We start from the raw sequence: 25,374 nt of genomic DNA, 5'->3' as shown, positions 1-25,374 counted from the left end.
CCCGAGTTGTCGCTGGTTTTGTTCCGTCTCTCTGTGCCTCGCTGTGTGTTGGCGTCCCGTGGAGCAAATTGTAATGCAGTCAGCCTCTACATGTAACAATAAGCCAGAGTCAAAGAAGACAGTTTAACGGCTGCTCCTTAATTACGCCGAGGCACTTCTCCCTCGGCAAAGGAAGAAAAGGCATTAAGAACCAGTCTCCCGGCAGCTGTCAGACAGATCGGGGTTGCAGGGGAACTTGAAAAGACATAATTTTCCACTTTGTTTCTGAGGAAGCAAAGTGGGCCATTAAGTGTCCTCTGCTTGCCGAACCACCTGCTATTGGAGAAGAAGACGACTTCAGTTGGTGTCCACACCTGCACTCGATAAACCGCCGATTCTTCTTTTCCCACCACATGAAGTTTTTGTCTCTCACCTTTGTTCATTTTGCTCCTTCTCCTGTCGTTCCTTTCTTGAACACAGAAAATCTGTTTCCATGGCAATATTTCTGTCTTGTTTTCCCTTCATTTCTTTTTTTTTATGCTGTGCAGAGCCATCTATTCACTTCCTCAGCCCACAGTCAAGTCACTTTTTTTTTTTTTTCAGGGGGGGGGGGCATCTTGGCCATGTATTCATGTACCAGCTGCATGTAAACGAGAACAATATGAACTGATAATTGCCTCCAGCCAGAGCAGCATGTGTTACAGACGGCACAGAGTAAGCGACAGTGGTACACTGATGCAGTGTCTCTGATGTCATCCAGAATAAACATCTTAAATCAGATGTTATCATTAAGACTGAGATATTATGCCCTTCACCTGGTTGTCGCAGGTTACAAGCAAACATTGGTTTGTGTCGCCCTTGTTGATGAAGCTTTGAGAGTCGGGGGGGAAAAAAAGCTGCAGTCACAGTGCATGCTCCTCACACAAGGAGCTCTTCAGCTCTCCAGCTGTTATTTGCATCCACTAAATACGGCCATTTACACTCTTTAAGACCAGAAATGCACTCGGCAAATGCAGATTTATCAGCGTTGAAACCAGTTGCCTGTTTACACTGGAGCAATCTGCTGTATCGTTTTTCCCGTCGTCGCTTCAGAAAGCAAATTCATGAAGATGGCAGCATTGACATAACGATCGCCCTTGCTGAAGTGTAAGAACCACAAATATTACTCTGGAAACTGCTATATTTACTATTAGCTATATATTGTGGCCTTAAGCTTTTTTTGGACTGTGTCATCTTTTTCTCTTGACACTAACCCACTGACTGGAGTTCAAGTTTGAGTAGGTCAATTACCGCTCCAAAAATACCACGCTGTGTGGTGTGACACAGGTCTGAGGAGTTTTACCTCTTTAAGTGCAATATACCTGCTGGTAAAGGAAATCGACATCTCCATGCCGCTTGTCAGCAGACAGAAGCAGGAAGAACGGAAACCTCCGGGAAGATGCTGTGGTGACTTTGGACTTGACAAAATGCAATCGAGCAACAGCAGCAAGTGGGAAGATGTGACAGTACAGACTCGACTGAAACGGAAACACAAAAACGATGCGTTTTCACTTGAAACGTTGCCATGTGAATGCGAAATTTTTTCTGAAATGGAAATGCAAAAAAAATTGTTTAAAACTTAGTGTGGCTGTCATTTCGAAATCAAACCCAACACCAATTTTCCATATAGGAAAAGAAGTTTGGAGCAATGATTCAATTCTTCTTTCTTCTGAAGAAGCTTGTGGTTCCGGAGGATGTTTGTTTTAACCATTCTTCCAGTCGACTTTCCAATAATCAGCTTCGATCCATCGCTCTGCTCACAATCCCTTTCAACAGTTACCTTCTGTGGCTTCCCCACGGATGGGAGTTGTCAATGAGCAGCTGAAAAAAACAAAAACATTTCCACAACTTTCTATTTTTGTCGGAGCACGTGGAGAGCGCCGTCTCATAATTAAGTTTGGAGCTCTTCCTAATCATATTCTCTGCCGTTATTTGCCAGGTAGCGAGATGGGAGCATCGGACGCGGACACTCTCCAGGCTCTTCGGAAGCCCCCACCTGGCCTGTTACTGTCTGGGCTTTGTCATCATTCTCCTCAATGTTTATCGCAGCCACAGGTAAATCCTGCACGCTTCTTCGTGTTGATACCCCTTGAACTTAAATGGGGAAAGGTGTATTACCGCCACAGACTTTCTTTGGTCTGAATTTCTCAAGGTTTTTTTTCTTTTTTTTATTAAGCCTTAAAGATTGCACTGGACAAACAGTGACTCTCCCGTCCATGTCTGTGCCAGAATCAAGTGTGACGTAGGAATCTTGGATTGCATAAAGCTACTTTTGCTTTTGTTTTGCTTCAATAATAATGTAGACTAATTAACATTCAATACTGAGTCTGAGTTCAGTCTTTTGTGCGGAAAAGGCTTTTCTATGATACTCAATGCAGGCAAGCCGAGTGTGTTCTGCTTTGACACCAACAGCAATAAGAGCTTCTCGCCGATGTTTTTGATTTATATTTTTTTGTCTTTAGGCATCAAGCGCTTTGCCCTTGAGCTGAGTTTGTTTTTCAATGACAGTGACATCTTTATGTCTGAATTGCACATAGAAGCAAAGGTTAACAACCCAAATGTGTCAATTTTTGCACAATTGCTGTGTTTCTGTGCCGTCAACCGACTGAACATTCTTGGTTTTACCGTTCACCAAGGAGCTTGGAAACATTTAACATATCCACCCACTCACAACGTCTGACCCACTGTGTGAAATGCAAAGTAGATGACTCCCCTTACGCAAACTTTATCACACTCACCCAGATTTCTGTTTGCTTTCACATTAGAACTAAATTTTCCCACCCCCAGCCGAGCAGTAATAATGAGTCTTTGTCCGTTTCCGTTTTCTACCACACCTCCCAATCAGGATGGAGACAGTGACAACGAGTATTACCGCTGTGCAGTGTTCTAAGCACAGCGTTTCAGTCTCTCGTCCTCTTACACAATTCATTCACTTATTTGAGAACTGAAAATGTGAACGAGGTGAAGAAAGACTTTTAACTGCCAGCTTGAATGCACTCAAATCTTGGAGAAACCCGATGCTTTCAGGTTCTACCGCTGTAACGACTCACAAGATATAATCATGCCCCATTGCTTTTACCATTTTAATGTTTTTTGATGAAAAACACTCGTTCCGAAAAAATTTAAAAACATTTTCAGGTACCTTTTGAAACCTAGTTTCATAATGGTTTTCAGAGAAGGTCATTTAGCGTGCTCAGTGGTTTTCTGTCGAACCTAATCCAACCTTCAGTAAGTACACAACAAAAACGTACAACAAGGGCGGTTCTAACAGAGGAAGTGGAAATGTGACCTTTGAAAGAGAGGAGCAATCATCAGGTAGGAAGACTCAATGTGAAGGATTTTATTTTGTTCACCGCTTCCTTGAGTTGAGTCACATTGCTCCCAAGTGATTTGTTGTACTTTTTTTGTTAGCTCTGTACAGTACATTCATACAGTAGTGATGTAAGATAACTGCATTGCACTTGCACAACAAATGGCAGTAAGCTGTCCGAAATGTTAGTTGTTGTGAAATATAAGGGGTGCTGCTCGCTTTCCGTTCTCTCGTTTTGCATATTATCATTTATTTTCAATGCTTTGTCCTTATTGGTAATTATGGGTAATTCACACGGGTGGACATAGATAAGAATATATAAATATATCTATATACCGTGCCCCCAAAAAAGGGAAATAAATTGTACACGGAGTGAAAAGCAGTGATTGAGGCCCCGCTTTGGCCTTGAGGTGAGCGCAAAGATATTTTTATGGACAGACGACGAAGTAAGCAGTGAAAATTGAGTCAATATCTGTATGAGCTGACAACTTGTTGATTTCTTTTTTTACCAAACCCATTTAGATATAGAATACCCTCCTTTTTTGTTTCTTGAGTTCAAGTATTTCACAGAAAGCCTCCATATACTGTAGTTCCTGTCAATGTAGTTTTTTAATCCTGCAGAGCTGTCCTCGTGCGAAAAAAACCCAAACAGTATATGTACCTTGATAGAAAGTAATGTCCAGACTACTGTATATTAATGGTATCCAAATACACTTCCCCAGCCAGAACCCGAGGATACCTGCAGGAGTAGACTGTGGTCAGCACAAAGTTGATATGCAATTGCATGGTTTCTTTTTATAAAAAACTTTAAAGCCATCATCTAAAATTTATAAAAAATGCCATTGAGTAGACGAAATGTCCTACCTGGCAAGGCTGAACAATACATTTCGTGCACGCACACACCCCCTTTACTGGAGGCTGAGTAGTATGAAGCGTGATTGACCTCCCTAACCTTCTCTGCAGATTGACAAACGCCCACCCATTGTATTGACCGCATGCTTTGGGAGAATAGTCAACGTACAATGAGATAAAAGGTAGATAAAAATTACATCCTTAATTGAAATGAGTGGGTTGCTTTCAGGCACGTGCAGACCGAGGTGATTAAACACATGCAAGCCGCTGGGTTCACTGATTCAGTAGCGGGACTCGTTTTTGTACTCGGTGTTGGTCAATCAATTTTCGGAAAGCCTTGTAACTTTAACTCTGGCCTTAACACTGGTGACACCTAAAAGTTTGTTGCTACATGACAGGTGAAGCCGACAGGTGTGTATTCAGCTTTGTGTTCATCACATGAAATGGAACAACATGCTTGACGAGATCCAATGTTCCATACGTTTCTTCATCTTAATCCTTGCATTGACGTTATCACTCTAGTCTCAGAGCACAAACATGGACCATCTTATGGTGGGATGTATAAACCAAAACAAACAAAAAAGAACCCCAAACAAACAGCAAAACCTCACCACGCTCAGGCAGGCGCCGTTTTACGCAACGTTCCCAAGCGAAAACGGAAAACTTCTGTTGCGTTTAACTGGAGTCTGTTTGCACAGCAATGGTGCTCGGATCCACTGAAAAAGCAAGTTTTTGAAAATGCTGCCACTGTTGCGTGCGTGATACACCACTTCTTCTGCACATGCGCAAAGTAGATGGACAATAACTAACCTCCCAGCTGATATTCTCCCTGGTACTCCGGGTTTATCTCCTGCTGCAAGTCTTCGGTAGAGGCATGGGTAATCTCTCCTCTGCCCTACACAGCACACTCAAATCAGCCCATTAGAAAACATCCTTCCTCTCTCCAGTCCCCGCCGATTGACAGGCTGAGCAATTGGCCATCACAACAAATGCCCTACGGCTTTATTGTCAAGCCGCTAAATTGCCTGCCTAATTGACTTTCTCATGCACAGACTAATTCAGCACAGAGCTGATTGCCTGACTGGCGGTTATACTTTTTTTTATGAGCTGCAGCCGTGCAGACGATGTGCAGTGCATATTTTTATCTGCCAAGCACACGGCAGTGATGCTCTAAAGTGATTATGCTGAACAATAAACCTTTAGGAGAAGCTTCCAGGCATCAATAAGTCGTTGTTTTTTTTTCAATTAACTAGCTAGGCTAGCTTCAATTGGCACTCCCCTTCTGAAAAAAAGAAAGGCAAATGAAATGACAGGGAGTGATAAATATAGAAGCACTTACGTTTACCTGAAGGCCATATTACAAGATAAATAAAAAAGGATAATACAAATTCTATTTAAAGAAGTATTATTATGACATGGCTAATTAGAAGCTGAGTGGCCAATTGAATCAGCTGCCACATATAGAAATACAGAAATAGAATGTCAGAGTTCGTCATCGGAATAATAGATGAAAGTATGTTCAGGATTATGGCATAAGACACCGGAGATTAAAGAATGCCATTGTTTTTTTGTTTTTTGTTTTTCTTTAAAAGTGCCTTGAGATGACTGTGTTATTTATCATTATATAAATCAAATTAATTTGAATTGAAATGATTTTAGCTCCGCTGAGATAATCTACCAACACGCAGGCAGCAGCACACTTGCGTTAAACTGGAGTTATTTGAAATAGTAACTCTTCAATGGAGTCTGAAGCTTTTGAATAGTGCGGTGAAACTAGCAGCCGGCTCAACGAGCAGAGCAGAAAGCTGCAGCCGCTCTAATGGGGACGTCACATGTAGCAAGTAGTTCAATGAGTCTTCAGTAATTTTGAATTTGTCACTCATTTCACTCTTTTTATCAGTTTTTAAACACGTCAGTGGCCAAACCGAAAACCAAACCACAACATGTTAATCACATTTAATACGGTTGCTAAACTGCCAAAAAGAAGGTACATAAGCAGAAAATACTGTCACACATTTTCAGTGTCGGCATAATTACAGAGGATTAATACGCATCTGCCAATATTGACTAGGTGGTTGAGTTGAACTCAACCACCGCGCAGCAGTGAAAGTGATGATGAGCTGTCTCTCATGTGAGACGATGCCTTTCGAAGCCGTTACATATTTTAGCGTACCTGCATCAAGCAGTCGTCGCCGCTTCGAGGTAAACAGCTGCTGCAGCTGTGCCACCGAGGTTGACCGACTGTGCCAGCCCAGCGGAGTCATGATTGGTCCGTCCCGCTACATCTGCTTGCTGTGTAACCATGGCGATCACAGAAGCCACGGCGAAGAAAATGACAGAGGAGCTGACTTCCCCATACCTCCTCTACGGCGTGGAAATAGAGTAATCAATCAGCCAAAGTAGTATAGATTGAGCTTCCAGGTTAGTTCCTGCAGTCAGCAGCTTTCTGTAAAAATGAGACTCTGTCTGGTACAAGAAAGGCACACTGTCATTACGTTAACAAGCCTCCTTCTCTCCTTTTTTAACCACACAACCCAAGTATAATAAAAAAATGCTTTACGTACATGCACTCTGTACGATGGAAGACATTTGCTTCATCAGTCCCTCTTTTTTCTGTAGGAGCTCTTAGACTCAAGGGTATGGACACAATTTGGATGCTGGCAGTGAAGGCTTTGACAAAGCACTTGAAAGTGTTCATCCTAATTTTCTAAGCACTTAGAATTGGCCTTGAGGCTCCTAAAATAGCCAGTTTGAGGAAGTTGAATTACTGGACTTGAAGTACTGTAGCTGTCTATCAAGCAATCCTGGGAATCTCTGGCCTTCACGAAATATTTTAGGATTTTAAATGGTATTATCTACACGATAAAAACAGGTGAATAACGTATAACAGCTAAAAGAAAGATAAAAATGGCTAAAATTAATTAAACTTGCCAGTAGAGCTATTTTTGTAAGGAAAAGAAAAATTCGAAAGAAAAATGAAGAAAAAAAAAAACACCTTAGCTCAAATTGCATGTCCCATTTTTTTTCTCCTCCGGGTCCTACTAAGCAACAGAACATGACAGCGTCGAGTGACGGGGCCAAAACCGAACAACTACAAATGGCATCAAATAAATTATGCTAGAAAAAAAGAAATTCCAAAAACTTGTGAGTCATCGTTGATTCACCATCAGTTGTTACGGGGACCAGAAGCGGTCAGTCCAACAGACCCACTTACCCCCTGCCCATGTCTCCAGCCCCCAGACCTTGTTTCCCATCTCTTTTCCAATACAAATCCCAGCGGTGCGCCTCCCCGGACCACCTTACTTAACGGCCAACCCAGCAGTCGCCCCATTGTGTCCGGTGTGACAGCAGCAAGGCGGCGCATCACATTACACTTCCTGCCTCCCTCGACAAAGAAAGTACACCATGAGACTCACTGCTCAGACCTCATAACACAGTTTCTCTCTCGTTAACCCCAAACCTAGTTTCGAGAGGAGAGCCATTTTCGTCGGCGGGAAGGCCGCCGCTTTCAATCCGAAACCTCACGGGTGTGTTAACCTTCGCATACGCACGCCTCGCCTGCGCCGGCACCTGCGAGTCTTTGTTCCCTTTGTGTTGAGCGCAGATTTTAACCTTTGAACTTAGTTAGTGATACGGGGCTTAAAATATGCTCGAAAAAACGCCAAACTTCTCAGCCTAGATAGTCGATACAAAGCTGCATTAAGCTCGACTTGTTGTTTACACTAAAATCTATACCGACCATCCATTTTTTTTTTGTTGTTTTTCTTTCACTTGGCTTTCCTTCAGCCAAAAGCCAAACATCATTTTTAATTACCTTTTCATCTTGTGGACACGTGGAGGAGTGCATTCATATTTGCCACAACACGGCAATACTCCAAATGTTTTTGTGTGAACGCATCCTTGGACACATGGCTGTAACCCCTCGCCGCTGTCTTTTCACTCGCCACAAAGCCAGGAATCCAAATTTGGTCAAAGCAGAGGCCGAGCGGAGCTGGAGAATTGCCGCCGGAGGCGTCGGTGTTACAACAACCTTGTTAGCAGTGCGACTGCTGAGAAGGAACCCTTTGAAATCTGTGTGTTTCTGTGAAGAGACCAGCCAGCTTGTGGCCTGATGCGAGCCGTCGGCACACAGACTGCCCACAGATGTCGTTTCATTCTGCTTGCATTAGGCTCGCACTGCTGCGCTTCGTCGGAAATTGCACATGAAAAACACAGATTTTTGGGAGGTGGAATAGATATTTTCTGTAGCATCATTTATTTTATTTTTTTTTCTTGTTATCATTTGAAATCTTTGATCTCATCAGTGTTCCCTGTATTCGAAGCTGTTTTCGCCAACTCTTTGATACTCATGGGGTGGTGTGTTCCCAAAATGTGAGCAGTTCTTCTTTTCAATCCCATTATACAGGATATTTCTGAGCCTTTAGTAAGTTCTCGTGTCAATGGAAACACATTAGTCAAATCTGCCGAAACGCACTGCACAGTTTTGATGTATGAATGGATGAAGAAAATGTCCTTTATCTGTTTCCAAATCCAGGTTTTCTCTATTTAAGCTTCGCAAAGGATGACTTGTGCAATATTAATTAATGTCTGGAAGAACCGTTTTCTTCTATTTGATTCTCTTTTCTGGTTCAAAAGCTTTATTCCGTCAGATTTTCTTGTCAGAGCAACAGCAAGCATAGTCTCTTAAGATTTTGCTTGATCTGGAACACGATATTCCATATCCACGAAGGCAATTCATTTTAGTCTGTCAGAGGCAAACCTCAGTGTGTGTCATTAGCCTCAAAGCCATGCTGTCAGGGTGAGTTTGTAAAAAAAAACAACGTTTTTTGGCGGGATAGTTCACTGTATTTTGCACCAGAAGGGTTAATTAAAATTGGCTTTTCAATTTGACCTTGTCAGACTGTTTCACTGGCCCTGTGTCGTCATTTCAACGACTTTTCATAAAGCCAGCAATTCTTTGAATCTTATATTGAATCAGACATTCGCAAAAGTGTCATTTCCTTGTTCCTGGAATGTCCAAAGACATTTCAGATGTTACATACAGCGCCCTCTCTGATTGGTGTAATCTCACTTTGAGATCTATTACCTTACTTCAGGAGCTTTTTTGATTCCTTAACCTTAAAACATCCTGCTTCTACTTATGAACAGTGTCGATGTTTCTGTTTTGTCTTGTGACGTTTATCAGATCACCTTTACAAATAAATTGTTTGGGGTGATTTTCCAAACTCAAGTATATTTTGATGCCCCGTTCAGAAAGAGGGTTATTCTCTTTCTTCATAGTTGCCGGTGTGGGGATTGAGTGTGTGTGACTATGAATGACTGTAGACAAACTGTATAGTTAACTGCCCCCCCCCCGTAAAGTGGGACATTAGACATTTTTCCCTCTGACAATCCTTCTAACAAGCAAAAAATAGCACTTTTTATAGTGTTTAGTTCACATACTTAGTGTTTGATTATTTCTTAGTTGTTGTATAGTGCAATATAGTGGAGGAATGTTTTCTGTGTTACACTGAGCAATCCTTCACGTCCATCTGACAGCACTTTGTGTTTGTTGCATTTTTCCTCCGAAGGCGGCAACTGTGATGAATACCTTTTTAAATGCCGGGGCCCTTTCAGAAACCTCCCACCTAAAGGACTGCAGCAAAAACATACCGGTGCAAAATGAGAATGCTTTCACTGTACGACTGCATAGGGCGCAGCTCGAGACCTGCACATCACCCCCAGGTGCTGATGGCAGCGGAGTGACGTCAGCCCGGGTTAAATACACTCTCCGTTTGCTTCTGCACTCAGCACGCGCGCGCATGCATGCACATATTTGATGCGCTCGAAAGAGCAGAAATGTGTAATTGAGACGACACGTGCCTGGATTTGGTTTGCATGTTGAGGCTACAATAGTTATTCTGGCAGAGAGGCAGGTCGTGTCCTTTAGAGAGATCCCAGTGAATGCACGCTACGATTGACGGCCTAACTGCTGTTGATGACCCGGAGAAACAGAATGCGACCGGTATCATGAAGAATAACAGTAATGTAGAAAGCAATGGACCGTAAATCCTGCTTCTCTTTTACTTCTGTTGCAGTGATAACTCTTTAAAAGTTCTAATGATGGTTTTCAGCCATGACTAATTATTACAATGGAGCACTTACTTTCATGACATACGTTGCAGACCTACTGTATATGTATGAAACCACTGTTAAAGTACTATTTAAAATGAAGGTGTTGTACTTATTTTGGTGAGCCATTTTCTTTTAAGTCAAGGAGAAAATACTTTAATTAAGAAACACCCAATAGATCAGGGGTGTCAAACATAAGGCCCATGGGGCCAAAACCGGCCCACAAGAGACTCTAATCTAATCCGGCCAAACCACCAAGCAAATGGAAAAATTGGCTTTATGTTGAGATTGTCATAAATATTCTGTAATAATTGTTTGGTGTTGTGAAAATACAGACATTTTGACACTCTGCGCCACAACAAAGAAAAACGGATACTATTTTACCAGTTCGGCCCACTCAAGATGAAATTTCGGCTGTATGTAACCCCTGAACTGACGTATGTTTGACACCACGGCGAGAGTGTTTACGCCGGCTAGGAAAGGACCAGCATTGTGATATATGGAGATTGTAACAAATCAGTTCACTTTTGAAAGGTGATGGCATCTTCACCCAAAAAAAACAACAGATTTTATTGCACCAAGGCAGCTGAAGGCTGTGATCTTTTCGGTCCACTCTCAGAGGACGTATGTTTACTTCCAAACTGAAGTCTTTGCTGTGTTTCCCACCTTCATTTGTACACCACACGGTTGCATGTTTTCTTATTTTAAAGAAGCACAAGTAATTCAAAGTATTCCTTTAGTCCAGTTATCTTAGATGATTCAAGTTTGTTTCAGTTGTGCTTTTTCAAATTAACTTTTTTCCATAAGAAGCCATTCTGTTGGAATAAAGGTAGATGGAATTGAATTGTGCTCGTTATGCAACTTTAAAGCAGCACAACAGTGACCTTTTTCCTGTTTCACGTTGGAGTCCTACTTTCTGAATTTGTGGAAAAGAAATTGGGTCAAAAATACTTTCTCAATCAGAATTCTCCTTCATCTTGTGTCTCTTTATCTGCATTTCTTTTGTGCGGCTTCCTTGCTCTACATCTCCTGTATAGATACTAACACTTTTGACGAGTTGCGAACTTTGGCGATTCTTCCGTCGCCATTGAATTAAGTTTGAAAATTGGGTCAATGCTACTTTTACGTTTGGAAATCACCTTCAGCACCTTTATTCCGCCTTGACTGTCTCTTCTTCTGCATTTCTTTTGTCTGCATGTCTTGCTGCAGATCTTCTGTATGGATTGTAAATCAGTTACCTGATGGCTGTTACTGCAGTGATTTCTGACGTTGGTTTGATCAAAATTGGGTCAGGAGAAGTTTATCTATAGGAAATCTCCCTCCGTTTGAATTATGTTTGATTTACTCCTCTGCTGTGTTTCTTTGTATGCTTTCCTTGCTCTGGATACTTTAGTTTAATGTAAATGGGATAGTTTCTAGAACTATTTTAACTCATCTGATGTATGGTTCCATGATGTTTTAGATTCAGACATGGGCCTACAGCTTTATTGTGTCATGAATTGGTGTTCATGATATATTGACCAGTGGACCGTTCTATGTTCAGAGATATAAAAGGAACAATAATAGTGTTCAGTCTTTGTCATGATCTATAGTGAGGTAATCGTTACATATTTTTCTTAGAGCTAAAACTGTATTCTGGATTATAGGGGCGGTCAAACAAAGCTAAGCCACTGGTGTTTGTGCACCTGAGTGAATTCCGTGAATAAAGGGAACTGTTTCGGGTTTTTTTTGTTTTTTCTTCTAGCATGACTGTGGCAATGAAGACCCACCCCAGGTGGGAAGCGATGGATCAACCAGTTATCTTCTACGCTGGGATAGCCCTCATGGTGCTGGGTACGCTCATGGTGGTCACCAGCTTCCTGACGCTCGGCTTCACGGGAACCTTTCTTGGTGAGTGAGGCCGCATTTACACAGCAACGTTTTGAAAACGGTGTAGTTTTCATGTTGGACCACGAGTGGGTGCTGTTGATGGTTTTTGTAAAGAAACCACACACACGTGCACAGAGAACAATACGCTATAAATATTAACAATGGTGAGAACGTCGACATTTTATGGATTGACGACCACGATGGATTGCTGTTACAAGTGATTCTCTTGTTATTGTCCATCTACTTTTCGAAAAGTTGTGTGTTTTCTCCAGTTTCCACTGAGACATTTTGCAAAACCCGGAAAACACAACGAAGGTTTTCTGTTTTTACTTGGAAACTTTGTCAGGTACACAGGGCCTGAGAACCAACATCTTCATGGGTTTTAAAGTAAAACTCTGTCGAAGCTAAAAACTAAAAGACACCTGGCTGTAAATAGACATTGACGGTTTTTAACTCTCTACTAGAGTGAGCGTGTAAAGGTTTCTTTGTCCACTCCACTGGTGTTTTTAGTTGTTAAGATGTTAAATAGAAGCAATGTTAATGCAGCAAAGTATCAAGCATTGGGGTGCGGTATCAGATTTTGATCAAGGTTTTTTTGGCAAAGTCCTGTATGACATAAAAAGTCAATGTAGACTTTAAAAAACGTAATACAACATGGATTTGAACCCATCAAGTGAGCATAACTATACAAAGAACATTATCAATAATGCTTTAAGCACACCTAACAACCTAAATACAGAAGGTTATTTTTGAACTAGGATGTAGGAAATATTAAGAAAACTACTGCCATCAGGCATTAGAATAGTAATAAAAAAAAATGAGAAGCCTATTATTTTCAAAGTAAAAGTGCGACTTTGGAGGGACCGTCTGAGATGGAAGAAGGCACAGGGTGGTTTAATGCCTCAAAAGTGGATTGCTTGCCCACACTTTTCAACGTTTGTGATTCTATCTGAGCTGACGACAGGCAAGCACGCCTTTATATTTCCAAGTCATGCGAACTGTAACGCAACTCAAACCTTCTCATTTCTATCCCAGCAAAAACGTATCTCTGCATGTCTTTGCATGTGCGGTGCAAATATTTGTGCGTCTGCCGATGACATAAACCTATTTTTTTAAGCAGCTCAAATACATTTGGGAACCTTCTCAAAAGAGAATGGAGACAGTGCAGCCTTAATGACCGGTTGGCAAGACACCAGAGTCTTGTTTCTAGGTCAGCTATATGAGTAAGTCATCTCAAAGGTTCGGGCAGACTGCCGGAGGCCTGGTGCCGTCTCTGTCCGTCAATACAATTAGTCCTCAACTGTGATGGCAGTGGGGAGCTTGGAGGAGCAGAAGGAGGTGACAGAAGTGTGTTAATTTGTGAGTATGTGTGAACTGGGTCCACTCTGTACGCACACCAAACGAAACCAATCAAGAAGGACCGCCGGCATGTTTCTTCCTTTCACCGTCCCAGGCAACAAAGACCCCCATAAAGCAGGGGTATGAAAATTGCTCATTATTTTCCAGTGGGAGAGCATCACTTTGCATTCAGTGACTTCTGAGTACGCGGACTCTCATCTGTGCAATTTCTTTCAGACAAATAGCTGCATCTGAGCATCCTGATGGCAGCTATTTGTCAGTATACCAATTTCTATGATTGGACACTTACAAGAGAGTCATATTTTCATCCGGCTGGATGTATTAAACAATCCCCTGGATGTAGTGACTCTTCCTGTCTTTTTTTACATCAGAGTCAAGCCAGCAGTTACTCCAGTGTCAGTATCTTTGCTGGCCGCAGAGTTACTCACTTGTCTTTTTCCTGAACGCTCATGCGTCGTAAATAAACAAAACAGACGTACTCGCATTCATCTGTGCGTCAATGGCTCGTGTTTTCATAAGACCGAGTCGTGTTCCCTTGGATCCTCGATGGTGTCCTCAAGCCTTCGTAGGACTCTGATGGGATGACTTGGGATTGATCATTTTAACTTGACGAAGAGCATTTCAAATACTTTTTACTCTCTAACGGCAGTTTGATTAACCACTATTATGTACCATTTAGCAAAACTGACCAAATTCAAATGTTGTTGTAGCTTTAGTTGCCTCAGTTTTATTTACTGTAGTTGAATGTACTCATTGTAAAAAAAAAAATACAATACAGAACAAAAATTCCAGAATGAAAGGTAGCAGAAGAAGATTAAACTGGTATACTCTGCTCCTTTATCTAAAAGAATCATTCTCTCTTGAAAATCAAAAGAGAATGGCAAATAACAAACAATCAAAATGACTATGAAGTCCCAGCGGCCTCCATAGCCACTCTCGTTTATATCAGCATTTTATTTCCCCAAAAAAAGAAGAAGAAAACAAGAGAATTTGATTCTCATAGTCCTAGGTCATTTCTTTGCATATCAATAATAACCTGATTTTAAACACTTTTTAGCACGTGTTTTTGAAAATCATTTGAGTCCTTATCGAGATTGTTCCATAACTGGACCTCTAAAGTTTTAAATGTACAGTAGGTGGATAATGTTGGCTGATAAATGCTCCCGTTGTTCTCATGTGGACTCATGCCGCCCAACATTTCATAAATGCCTCTCATTGCATGTGCAGTGTCAATTATACTCGATTCTTGAGCACAGTACAAACAAACTATTTCTTAACTGTTACTCCCGTATTATCAGTAAAACTGCACATCTTTATATTTTTGCTGCCATTATTTGTGTTTTTAATCTTTTTGCTATTAATGCTGTTCAGAGTTTTATCTTTACCTTATTCTTTATCTGTGAAAGGCACTATATAAATACATTTTACTTACTTACTTACAATCAAATCATTCACATTGCAGAAAACGTGACAACGCACCATCACAAATTTGAGAATTCTAGAACGGCCACTATGAGGTTCAACCATGCTGCATATGTAGCAAAGTTGTTCCATCCTCTGCAAATGCTTTAACTTAGGCTCCGTTTACATAACGGCCTGTGATATTTCCGGCGACTGGACAAAGACATGCATAATAACTTGAGCCTGAGCTGCTCATGTCACTAAAAATTTCAGACAAATAAATACACAAATCATCTAATCAGCGATTCCTGAACAGAATTTAAATTAAGTTTGAATAAACGTCATTGGGAGGTGTTTTCCTGTTTGTACTGCCTCCCTCCGGATAAACAAGCCGTTGATGTCACACTAATGTGCAAATCAAACGTTGGGGCGGGCTGAACTGGGACACCGCTCGCTGTAACCTGAGCACCTGCTATGGTTTCCTGTGCAATAATTGTATTGCGGCGTTGCACACATGGACGTTACGTGACCCATTTTGGGAATGAAGCATAGCGGGACATTCACATTCAAAAAGTTGTGCCTCCCGCCCCCTCACACACCCACACACAAAATATCTACGCAACACACGCTGGCCTCCAGTAGGTATAGCCTACCTGTTGAATTACACATGCGCTGCTCCTGGCCCTGTTCTCTGCTGAAGCCAGGCTGTTAATGCCCAAGTTATATAAGAGTTTTTCATTATGAATGCTCATTGAAACGCTGCAGGTACGACGGGATAAAAAGAGATTATGTAAACAAATTGATTCGGTTTTGAATAGAGAGCCCGCAGTAAACTGGCCGGGCAAACAATGTGCTAACCTCATTTCTGACCTCCAAAGCGATGACTGGTGTCACATTTGAGAGGAAAGCGTAACGTCAGCCGCCCCGCGTCACCGTTGCTTCATTGTGGTTATGAAAATTGGCGACGGAGATTTGGATGGGGAGCTGCGGTTCGTGCTCTGGAGGGTCTGTGACACGGAGCTGGGATAGCGGAGCAGCTGCCCGCCTCGTTGACACTGCATGTGATTTGATTTTATCTGGGTATTTGTTTCTGCCCCAGAGCCATTACTTTGAATCACCAGGTCACTGTGACTCAAGGGGCTTAATATAGAGCGGAGAAGACATGCCGAATCACAACGCACACCCAAAAGGTTAAATGCTCCAGAATGTGCCCGGCTGTATGCTTCCACTGGAGGAGGAACGGGAACAAGAAACATCCGATGGTCATGGTGGAGCATCAACCACAAACATACCTGCTCTGGACTAAAATGGGAATGAAAGATAAAGAAGTTGTTGCTCCAGTGAGGTGACTGATCCAGTCCCACTTGAATTATAATTCTATGGGTCAATCAGTGATTATTGCTGATCAACAGTATCTTTTGCTGTAACATTCTCTAACTGTGTTGCACATGCATGTTATAGTCAGTAGGTTGAAGTCATGATGGTAGAAAACTTTAACTCGTAATATGGATAAATCCATCATCATGATTAATCTGTTTGTGAAAATCTGAATGCAATTAAACCAATAGGCAGTGAATAATGACTCCAAATCCCCAGAAACGTCTCTGGCGACACTACTTTTCATATAAACAGTATAAATATGTATATATATATATACGTATTTATATGAAAAGCAGTCAACTGATTCGACGGATTGCATTGTATTGAAGCAAAACCATACAAGTGCTCCTAACGGTCAGTGTTTACCACACACAACACAAGATAGCTGCCTTCACATTTTGCGTGTCTTAATTGCGGCGTTGTCGTGTTGACACTAACAGCAAGGTGACAGCCGCGCGGCCCCAACACGGCAGCATTGGCACGGTCGTGTGGCGCCAAAACTCGCCTTCAGTGTGCCGCTGTTTAGTCAGAAGTGTGCAAGAAGTGGTGTTACTGTGATAAGCACCACTTTAATCTGTCTGGTCTGACATTGGAAATGAGACTTCAAGGCGGGTGACTTTGCGGTAACCGTGGCAACAGGTTGGAACTGCCAAACTTGAAACCGCGCTGGATGGTAATTATGAGTCAAACTTTCACACGTTTGGTAGGGTTCCCAGTGCAAGCTGGAATAGATAAATGAGGACAGAGTCTGGCAGATATCGCACCTTAAAAAAAACCCAGAGAAGTGAAGATGTTGCCAAAAAAAGATAGCGATCTAAAGATAAAAAGTTTTGACAGGGTCATCCCTGGTTTGGTCAGCTACTGTAATATAGTTTTTGTGTGTAAAAGGTGTGTGGGATTAACAAGAGTGATAATTAACTCGATAAACCATTGTCTGAGAGCACAGCGAACCACTGCAGTTGTAAATTAAAAGTCAGTCATGCAAAGAGGAAACCATATACACCCGAGATGTATACATACAAGGTTTGATAAAGATTGATTGAGGTGTATTAAACTTTAAAGTGCCACATCGCCTCCTGAAGCAACATTTTACTGATTTTTTTTTTGTAACATTCGGGTCTTTCTGACTAAAATCAAGAAGAACCATCGAGTTTGTTCCGAGGTCCCAAGTTGGGAAACGTTTTCACTTGAAACACTGTCGTGTTTTTTTTTTTTTTTATTGATTTCTGAAGTTACTACCAACAATGACAATCATCTTGTTTTGTTTAGCAAATACAAGTACGAAGCTAAACCAGACATGTATGTTTTTTGATGATATACAGGAGGGAGTACTTTATTGTGACAGGCTCACCCCAGACGCCCCGTCAGGTGTGTCAAGCAGTGTGCAGTCTTGATACCGAGTGTATCTCCTGTGTGTCTCTTCCAGGTGACTACTTTGGCATTCTTATGGACGAAAAGGTGACGGGCTTTCCTTTCAACGTCACAGAGAACCCTATGTACTGGGGCAGCACCGCCAACTACCTCGGCCTCGCCTTTATGTAAGTGTGCGTCTGCACGTGGTCGCGGGCGTAACGGGATGTGTGTCTGATTCGGGATCTGGTTAAGCTGACCGGGGCTTTTCCATCAATCGGAAGAGTTTCCAGCACGTCACTTCAAATTCTGCTGATTAAATCACTCGTGGTCTCTAAATATGGAAATTGTTTTTTGTTTTTTTTTCACAAAGTTGTGGCACACCCTGGAACAAAAAGGTGAGGATTCAATTCGTGAGCACGTTGACGGGAGCTCGGCGTGCGCCGTTGCTAGGCGAGCGCTGCTTGCTTGATGAGCCAGCGGACCGATAAAAGCTATTAGCCTCTCATTGTCCCTCACAGAGAGTTACCTCCATTCATAGTCTCACAGCAGCCTAAAGCCTACTTTTTGTGGCGCCTCACTTAGCCCCATTTTGCGCCGGCTTCAATTAACGTATGTCTTTTTTTTTTTATCCCCGCCACCTTTCGACGAGCTCGCGTCTCTCGGTCTCACCTGTAGCTATTCAGAAGTTTCTCGCTCACGTCATCGAACGCAAACACAAAGAACCCTTTGTGCTCGCATTTTCAACTGAGGATCATGTTAGAGGAGGGAGAGGGAGGGAGGATACTCTCACCCTTTTCTACTCCCCTAAGCCCTCCTCTGTGCCACGCAGTCTTTCCCAGACATTAGGCCACTTACTGGCCTGTCTGTGTGACCTAGACAGAAGAATAGCTGACACACACTGAGCAGCACCTGTCATGCAACAGTATTATGGTCAATCACGTAACGTCCCAGAAATATAGGTTATCATCAAAAAGGATCATTAAAAAAAAAGAAGCACTAAAATTGGAGTAAAGGTAGGATTGATTGATTTATTTTGACAGGTTTTCAGACATGTTGCACATCTGGATAAAAACACCAAGCGTGAACGAGGGAACCATTGCAACCTCCACAACAGTTGAGCTCAAACGCACAATTTGTGGAGCGTGGAAAAAAGCTGAGGCACCCCTGGAAAATTCAAACATGCATGTAGACGAGGCGCAAGGTTGTCGACAAAGCGTGAGAATGGCCTTGAACCCAGAAACATGTCGGCGTTGCTCTGTTCCTCGTGACGCATTCAGACCCTTGAGGTCATCTGGGACGAGTTTTGTGTTCCCAGATCCAGAACCAAACAGGTTGGAGCAATAAACCCCCCCACCTGTGCAACAAACGTTCAGGGTCTCTGTTCAAACGGCACCACTTCTTTAAATCAGGCCTGAAAACATTATGGGTTACTGCAATTCAGCTTCTTTTAATCATTTTATTTTCTGGCTGTTTTAAATTTCTACGGTCTATTGTGATTTACAGTAAATCAGTATTGATTGCCATCTTTCTCACGATCATCAGAAGGACTTTTAAAAGCTTCAGTTGGAGTATAGATATGGACGAGTTGGACCACCCTCTTCTTGGCAATATGTAGTTCCCTCCTGAAACCCCTTTTTTATTCATCTTAATGTTGAAACATTTGCATTTGTGGGATGAGCAGCAGAACTGAGTGTGTAGAATGTCAAATTTTCATAATCCATCATGCCATTGCTTAGATTTATGCCTCACTTTTCTTTTGCCATGTTTAGATGTTATTGTGTTTTTGATATTTGATATGTTTTACCATGGTAAATCATTCGCATTCGTTGGGTTGAGGAAAAAAAATGGACTTTTCATTGTAGAAAAGGAAAATGGTGATTTTATACACCAAATATTATTTTTGTACCGGGAGAAAAAACAACTATATTTTCCTTTTACATGAACGGTCTTAGCTTAACTCCTCTTGCCTCCCAATTCTCATAATTACTGCAACGGCAGGTCAACCTTGAGTATTACACTTTGATAGGTGCAGTTAGAACCTACCCCGTATGTAATTGGGATTTGTGCTGACATCTTTCAGAGTCAGTTGCCTGAAGGTTTGCTCATTTCTTTTCCTTTTTGGAACGTTCATAGATACCATTCAGCAAAGCTGCCGACAAGCATTTCTTTGCACTTGAAATGCCAAGACACAGAATTAGACAACAAATATTTTATGCATTCTGATACCAAATTCAAGAATGGCTTCTAACAATGACAACAATGCAATAAAGAAGGGTTTTTCCAACTCTAAACATCTCTAAAATTCAATTGAAAAGCACCACATTTCAGTATGGTTTGCAGCAGGAGGTATCAATAAAATTCGCTTTGTGTTGAGATTGTTGTCATTTTCAGTCGCAATGGTTTTGGTCCTGTGAAAATATTTACATTTTCATCACATGTACTCTGCACCACAAGAAAGACAAATTTTAAAGTTTGAATCAAAAGGTCATTATGGCACGATTTTACTGGTCCGGCTCACTCAAGGTGAAATCGGGTTGCATGTCGCTCCTGAAATAAAACGTCTTTGATACTTTTGTTAAAATCAGCGTAACGGTTCTAAACCCGCTTTCATCCCAGGGCTCCCATCAATTAAACATGGGTTAAGTGACAAACCGCGGAGTGAATCATGTTGCATCATGGATCACAATCATGTGTTGAGCTTGTGGCCCGTACAAATGTCTCGGCAACAAAGAAAAACGGCACTGTGGCTCTCGAAAGGTCGCCCGTTGCCTGGAGCAGAATCACATCGCCTCCCATGTCGACTCAGCAATACCGTGTCCCTTTTTTTGAGTCGCGGTCACCGTGTGCACATGCAAAGAATGAGAGTTCCGTCACGGAAACACAAAGATGCCTCTTAAGGCGGTTTTGTGAACAAAGCTCATAGTCGTGGAGATCGTTGTGCTGGAAGGGTGATTGTGTGCTTGTCCTTGTAATGAGGCGGTGTGGTCACATAACACCGGAGGATCTGTTTTGAAATAGTTCAACTTCAAACATTGAGATGACTGAGAGGCTGTGAAAGTATTCCTGTCTTGAAAAGATATTGTATTAGTAATTTAAAGAAATTACCAGTCTCAAAGTAATAGGGATATTCCAGTAATGGCCTTTTTTTTCTGAAGTGCTTTTCACAGTTTTTGCTTATTTTATGTCATGGACGTCCACTTAACAAGCTAGAATGGCCAGGTCAATCAAACACACACATTTTATGTGCATACAGAAACAAAAACAAAACCAAACACATCGACATGACCGATAATGACTTCAGCACTTTGGAAACCGTTCAAAGTTGTGCTCATGTGTCCCTGTCAGACTTGCAGGTTACATTCCTGCAGGCAGTTACATTGTTTTTCTTCAGTACTTTTGAGTAATTCTGTCTCTTCTTGATCACAGTTCAGTCACGATTCTCGAAGCGGTTCAGTTTTAAACATTCGAAGCTCTGTGCATTTAACGGTTCTTTGTAGCCATGGCCTGCATAGACTGACATTACTATTGATTTTCTCTGTATTTCCTTTTTTCCTACAGTCCTTCTATACAACAGATGACAAAGGACTAAATCTGTGCAACTCTAATTTGAGAACGTTTTTTTTTTTATTTTCTTTTTAACTGCGTGACACGGACTTGGCAACACAAATGAGGCAAACCTGACCTATCTACTCGAGGAAGCACAGGAATACTTTCAGTATTGATGGCCTTCAGGTTTATTGGTATGTTCTGAATTCTCCTGCTGTATGCATTGGCCTCACCCTGGTTATTAGTTCTCTCAGTCTTGATGAATCCTCAATACAATGGCATTGAAAGTAATTTGGGCACATCGGCCCACCAGAGCAAGAAGATGAAATTTATTGCACTGTCTGCGGAACATAATAAATAAGATGAAAGTAACTGGGTGTAGAAAGAGGCCAGTAAAGACGGAAAGTGGCTATTGAGAACTATTCTGGACCATAAAAAAAACAACATCCTGGTGTCAACTTTAAACTTTGAAGCTGATCATTTTTGATCTGCCTATTCAATTGACTAAGAACCTCATTTAGGCAACATTTCAAGCAGAAGCTTGTGTTCTAGTAGTCCTAGTGAGGCACCTAGATGGCGTGTCAAGAACAGAAACTCTCAGTTCGTTTCCATCTAATATGAATGACTTCTCAATAATGCTTCAGCCTGAAACAATTAAAAAAAAAAATTGTCATATAGCTGGAGGGTGCGTGCCATGTGAATAATTCTAGCAGATACAGTCCTCACAGTTCGGGATGAGTTGGATTCAGAAAACTAGGTCATTGTGTGGGGAAGTGTGGTTCTCCCACTCATCCACAAACAATATGCAAGGGCTAACCTCTGATTGTGTATAATCGCTCAGTGTTTTCATGTTAGAAATCGTTTCAGGTTGGAGCTGTCGATGCGAGGACATTCCTAAGTTTAGGAACTTGAAGGTTAACATCTTTTTCTCACGCTTTGAAGAGGACAGCAGACAGCCGGAGGACACACAGCTGATACCATCAAAGCATGACCAGCCCCTGACCATCCAACAACACCAGGTACTGCGAGTCCTGCGAGGCATCGACACCAGCAAAGCACCAGGACCGGATGGTGTACCGGGGAGGGTGCTGAAATCATGTGCCTATCAGCTTGCCGCTGTATTCACCAACATCTTTAACCGTTCGCTGCAGCAAGCCACAGTCCCCACCTGACTGAAAACTGCCATCATAATCCCTGTGCCCAAATCCTCTGCCATCACAGGGTTGAATGATTACCGGTCTGTGGCCCTAACTCCGGTGATCATGAAATGCATGGAGAGACTAGTGTTAGAACACGTCAAGGCCCATATCCCACCTGGCTTTGACCCACATCAGTTCGCCTACAGGTCCAACAGATCCACAGAAGACGCCATCTCCATCGCCCTCTATAATGCTCTCAGCCACATTGAAAGCCCCAAAACTTACATCAGGATGCTGTTTGTGGATTTCAGCTCTGCTTTCAACTCCATCAGCCCCAGCCAACTGATCAACAAGCTGCAGACACTGCAACTTGGAACCTCCCTCTGCCTGTGGATCAAGGACTTCCTGACTAACAGACCCCAGCAGGTCAGGATGGGCACCTCCACATCCTCCACCATCGTCCTCAATAATGGTGTTCCCCAGGGCTGTGTTCTGAGTCCAGTCTTGTACACGCTGTACACCCATGACTGTGTCGCCATCCATGACTCAAACACCCTCATCAAATTCGCTGACGACACAACCATTGTTGGACGGGTCAAAAACAATGATGAAACACCATACAGGCAGGAGGTGGAAGCACTGGCAACCTGGTGCAATGACAATCACCTCAATCTCAACACCCAGAAGACAAAAGAACTTATCATTGACTTCCGTAAGTCAAGGACCACACCACACTCAGGTCTGAGGATCAATGGGGAAGAAGTAGAGCGGGTCAAAAACTTCAAGTTCCTCGGACTGCACATCTCAGAGGACCTGGGTTGGACTGTGAACACCACCCACATCATTAAAAAGGCCCACCAGCGACTCTTTTTCCTGAGAACGCTGAGGAGGAACAAACTCCCTCCACCTCTGCTGAAAAACTTTTATCACTGCTCAATAGAGAGTGTCCTCACCTACGGTTGTACGGTGTGGTACGCCAGCTGCACTGCAAATGAAAAAAAACAACTGCAGCGGGTCATCAAGACTACTCAGTGGATCATTGGATCCCCATTACCACGCCTAGAGGAGATCCACTCGAGCCGGCTCCTCCGACGGGCCACAAAGATCCGAAATGACGCCGCCCATCCAGGACACATTCTGTTCTCCACCCTCCCCTCTGGAAGACTCAGAGTCATGAGAGCTCGCACCAACAGACTGAAGAATAGCTTCTTCCCCATGGCTGTGAAGAGACTGCTGCAGGGATCATGACCCCCCCCCCCCCCCCCCCCCGCCAAAGGAACTTGCACTTCAATACCGCACCTTACCAAAGACTATTTTTTTATTTAAATGTGAATGTGACATGCTGCTGCTGCTATTAGTGATGCAACAAACGGAATTTCGTTGTACTTGCACAATGACAATAAAGCTTCTTCTTCTTCTTCTAAGACCTGGGTTTTCTCTTTTGAGTTTGAGGACAACTCTCAGAATTCAATGTGTATGCCCATGAGTTAGAAAATACGTGTGTTTCTTTGAGCTGCTGTACCTTTCTAAATCCTCTCCCTGTGGTTCTTCTGTCATTTTTCATTGGCGCGTTCAATTTCGCTTTATCTGAGACCTTCCCATAGCCCACTTGCCCACAGTGTGTACAAACTGTCTGTTATTAACCCACCTTTTTTTTGAAATGGAAAGCCCGTCATTCAATCTCAAATGAAACTAGGTGAGCTTATAAAATGATAATGTGGACAAAATTGGCAATTTGGTGAGGACATGGCCACGTGCCTCTTGATAAAGGTGTCAATTTTGTAACATCATGCTGAAATGGGTCATGTACTGTACCTCTGTTTCTGTTCAAGGCCTCTTTTTAAAAAAAATAACTGCAAGTTCTGATATCAACAGCAGCCTTTTAAAAAAAACCAAAAAAACATTCTGTAACTTCTAGGGCTTTTTATTTATGGTTTGATGTAGTCGTGTTAACCCTCTACTGCATGCCTTTTTCTTCAGTGTAATATTTAATATCAGTATATGACATATTATAAATATAATAATAAAAGCAACAAAAATTACAAATTCAAAGCATAAAAATTATGAAACACAATATTTTTGAATAGTTGTCCCGATAAAAGTGATAGAATTAAGGCTTTTCAACATAAGATTGACTGTATTTAGATATTCAACTCAGATTGTCCCAATAAGTGTTTATTTTTTTCAGCAGATCTTCCAACATTTAATCGGATGACAGTGACACATGTCCTTTTATTAAAAATGTATCTTTGACTTTAGCTTGCTGTCAGACGGCAGCTGTCAAAGACACCAGTCTCACCGCTTCAGTGTGCTGCGGTGTCGTGTTGCGATATCGCCAACCAAGCAGCAGATCAAGGCAGCTGCGCAAAACCACACGAAGGTCGCTTTATGTCTGGTGATATAAAAAAGCAAGAAAAGACCAAGATCACTTATTCATCCCCTAGAAAAAGAGCTGATGGTGGGGTAAAAGCAGTGAAAACCACCAGCAGACACACTGACAATGATGTTGTTAGTATGCCAGGCCAAGGGAGGGCGCTGTTGCTCGTTTTTGTAATGAAACCAGACAGACGTGTGTGCAGAGAACCATATGCTATAAACGCCTACAAAACCGAGAGTACCTGACATTTGTATGGACTGATGACAAATCGGATGCTATCAGGGGGCGAGCCTTACTTATAAAAGTACCAATATGGAGTAGAAAACTAGAATACAGACCCTATTTACAAGGAGGGTGGGGAGAATATGCAGTGGCAAGTTCATTGTTGTGTAAACAGGGGCCTAAAACACCAAGACAATAAGTTTTCCTTGGAAAAATTGTCGGCTAATCAAAGCTTTAGATTCTGAGAAAATCCACTCTACCAACCTGACCCGGTGTGTCAATGTGGGGTTTCCAGATGGTAAGAGGAATGATTAACTGAAACTGAAGAGTTTTTTCTTGCGTCCTTCTTTGAAAGGTTGCCGTTTTAAGGTTCTGGGTATTTTCAGGGGTATAATGTGATTGTGTCGTCATTTATTGAGTGATTGAAAACCGATAAG

General features: G+C 42.1%; 1 protein-coding gene across 2 annotated transcripts in view; it reads left to right on the top strand.

Annotated features, from left to right (window-relative positions):
* Positions 1 to 25,374, top strand: part of pemt (phosphatidylethanolamine N-methyltransferase) — a 61,610-nt gene that overhangs the window by 25,013 nt on the left and 11,223 nt on the right. For both annotated transcript variants that reach the window (XM_080465947.1, XM_080465946.1), the window contains exons 3-5: positions 1,958 to 2,073; positions 12,036 to 12,181; positions 17,727 to 17,838. In XM_080465947.1, the coding sequence (XP_080322073.1) occupies positions 1,958 to 2,073; positions 12,036 to 12,181; positions 17,727 to 17,838 (374 nt within the window). The remainder of the gene's footprint in view (positions 1 to 1,957; positions 2,074 to 12,035; positions 12,182 to 17,726; positions 17,839 to 25,374) is intronic.

The sequence above is a fragment of the Lipophrys pholis genome (assembly GCF_963383615.2).
Source record: "Lipophrys pholis genome assembly, chromosome: 1".
Taxonomy (NCBI): Eukaryota; Metazoa; Chordata; class Actinopteri; order Blenniiformes; family Blenniidae; genus Lipophrys; species Lipophrys pholis.
This window is presented reverse-complemented; position numbering and strand designations above follow the sequence as displayed.